The sequence below is a fragment of the Nicotiana attenuata genome, unplaced genomic scaffold (assembly GCF_001879085.1).
Source record: "Nicotiana attenuata strain UT unplaced genomic scaffold, NIATTr2, whole genome shotgun sequence".
NCBI classification, from domain to species: Eukaryota; Viridiplantae; Streptophyta; class Magnoliopsida; order Solanales; family Solanaceae; genus Nicotiana; species Nicotiana attenuata.
The window spans coordinates 2,792-4,871 of record NW_017689188.1 but is presented as its reverse complement, the minus strand read 5'-3'; the positions used below and the strand labels follow the sequence as shown (position 1 = coordinate 4,871).

The following is a 2,080-nucleotide window of genomic DNA, read 5'->3' as shown; positions in this document are numbered from 1 at the left end:
ATAATCTAATAAAAATGATATAACTAATTAAATTGCTTCACATGTTAAATTACTACTTATAACTTAAATCTCATGAGATTTTGATGCTTTTCTAAGCACGCAATCCATACTTCACGCTAAATCCTTAAATGTGTGATGTGATTTGATGCCACTTGCTCATTTGCTAGTTGCTTCTTCTCTTAAAAATTATTTATAAAACAGGCACAATTACGGTGTGCTGACACGGTTTTGCCTCATTCCTTATTTCCTAAGACATTTCCCTTGAAATTTAATTAAAGTGTGCTTACATTTCTAATATAATCTTCTATAAATATCACAAAACACATTCTCAAAGGACACAACAAAATTTGAAGAATGGCATCATCAACTTCTGTCCTTTCAATACCATCACTTCCATTCAAACCATTTTCTCAAAAAAGATCAATAAGTACAAGAACAATGACTTTGGCAATGAAACGAGATCAAGCCAATGATCAGAATTATTATAATGGTGGAAATGTGGACGAAAACATGATTATACTTAGAAAAAGGATTCAAGAGATGAAGATGATAGAGAAGAATTACGAGCCACCAACAGAATGGATGGATTGGGAGAAGAACATTTATGTGAATTATAATTCGAGTATTTGTGAAGCCATGGGATTATTGCAATATTTGTTGATGAATACAAGGCCAAGCTTGGCTTTAGGGATGGTTGTACTTATTGCATTGAGTGTGCCCACATCAACTTTTTTTGTACTTTTTCATCTCGTAGAGTTTACTAAAGGGGTTTTGGCTGGTATTCATATTTGTTAAAAACTCAATAGCTGTAGTATATGTAGAAAAGATGAAGAAGAAAGTTCTTTATTTTTTTATTTTTTGTGGCTTTAAGATTGATTCTTTTGATTTGTTAATATCATTTGAAGATTCAAATTGACATGAATAACGAAAATACTAGTATTTGTTATTTGTGGGTCTAGTATTATATGGATATGTATAAAGTTGATTCTTTTTCGTTTGTTACTTCTAATTTTTAAAAATTCCATTCATGATATAAATTCTTTGACCCTTACCTAATTATTTCTCCTTTTTGCAAGGGAGAGCTAGACATGCAATAATTGAAACCTGAAGAAGCAAATTAAATAATGGTGGCCACCACACTTTACTTTTTAATTATAGCTGGAGTTTATAAAATTAGAGAAAATTCAAAAAAGAGAAAAAGCATGACCCCAGCTAAACCCAGATCAGCTCAGCCCTACCTATTAGCTTGATGGGTCATTAGTTCTGTAGAGCCCCAGTAACCAAAAAAGTCCAACCACAATTCCAGCCACTTATATGGGTCAGGGCTAAAGGCCCACGGGCTAAACCCTTATTCCGGATCAGCCCAGTAGACATGCCTAGTTACGAGGAAGAAATTCAAAAATAGCCAGATTTACAAGTGGTCATTCAAAAATAGCCACAATTTCAAAAGTAATCGAAATTTAGCCATTTTTCATGTAAAGATAAATCTGAATGAAAACACTGTTCAAAATTCAGAAAATACTCCAGCATAATATACTGGAGTTCCGGCTTAAGTATACTGGAACTCCAGTATATTATAATGGAGTTCCAGCAATATACTGGAGTTCCAGTATAATATACGGATCCAGTACAATATGCTGGAAGTTCACACACAGGTGATCCAATTTCCAGTATGTTATGCTGGAACTTTCCGCGTATTTATTTTTCAATGACTTTGCAAACGCTGGCTATTTTTGAATGACCGGTTCGAAAACTGGCTAACCCGTGCTATTTTAACTAGTTACAACCATCAAGCGATTTTTACCTAACTATGTTATATTATAAACTTGTTTATCCCAACTAGAGAAATTATCACTTAATTGCATCCAGTATACATATTTAATTATACACAAATTAGTGATATGTAAATTTAGAACCCCTTGACCACTAAACTACACTTTTCGATTGTGTTAAGGGTGTTCAAAACTTAATATATAAAGGTAAAAAACAGATTTTGCCTTATATATACAGTGTAATTTTTCGGCGAAGGGTGTTCGGGTGAACACCCTTGCGCCCCCTAAATTCGCCTCTGCCTCCCCTC

At 33.7% G+C, this 2,080-nt stretch overlaps 1 protein-coding gene across 1 annotated transcript; it reads left to right on the top strand.

Annotated features, from left to right (window-relative positions):
- Positions 1–262: 262 nt before the first annotated feature.
- On the top strand, positions 263–946 carry LOC109222388. Its single transcript, XM_019386753.1, has one exon. It carries the CDS (start codon positions 355–357, stop codon positions 793–795), a length of 441 nt encoding a protein of 146 aa, XP_019242298.1. The 5' UTR covers positions 263–354; the 3' UTR covers positions 796–946.
- The last annotated feature ends 1,134 nt before the right edge of the window (positions 947–2,080 follow it).

What these genes read in the sequence shown, in the direction of transcription:
- LOC109222388 (XM_019386753.1), top strand. Translation starts at nt 355, where the DNA reads ATGGCATCATCAACTTCTGTCCTTTCAATACCATCACTTCCATTCAAA.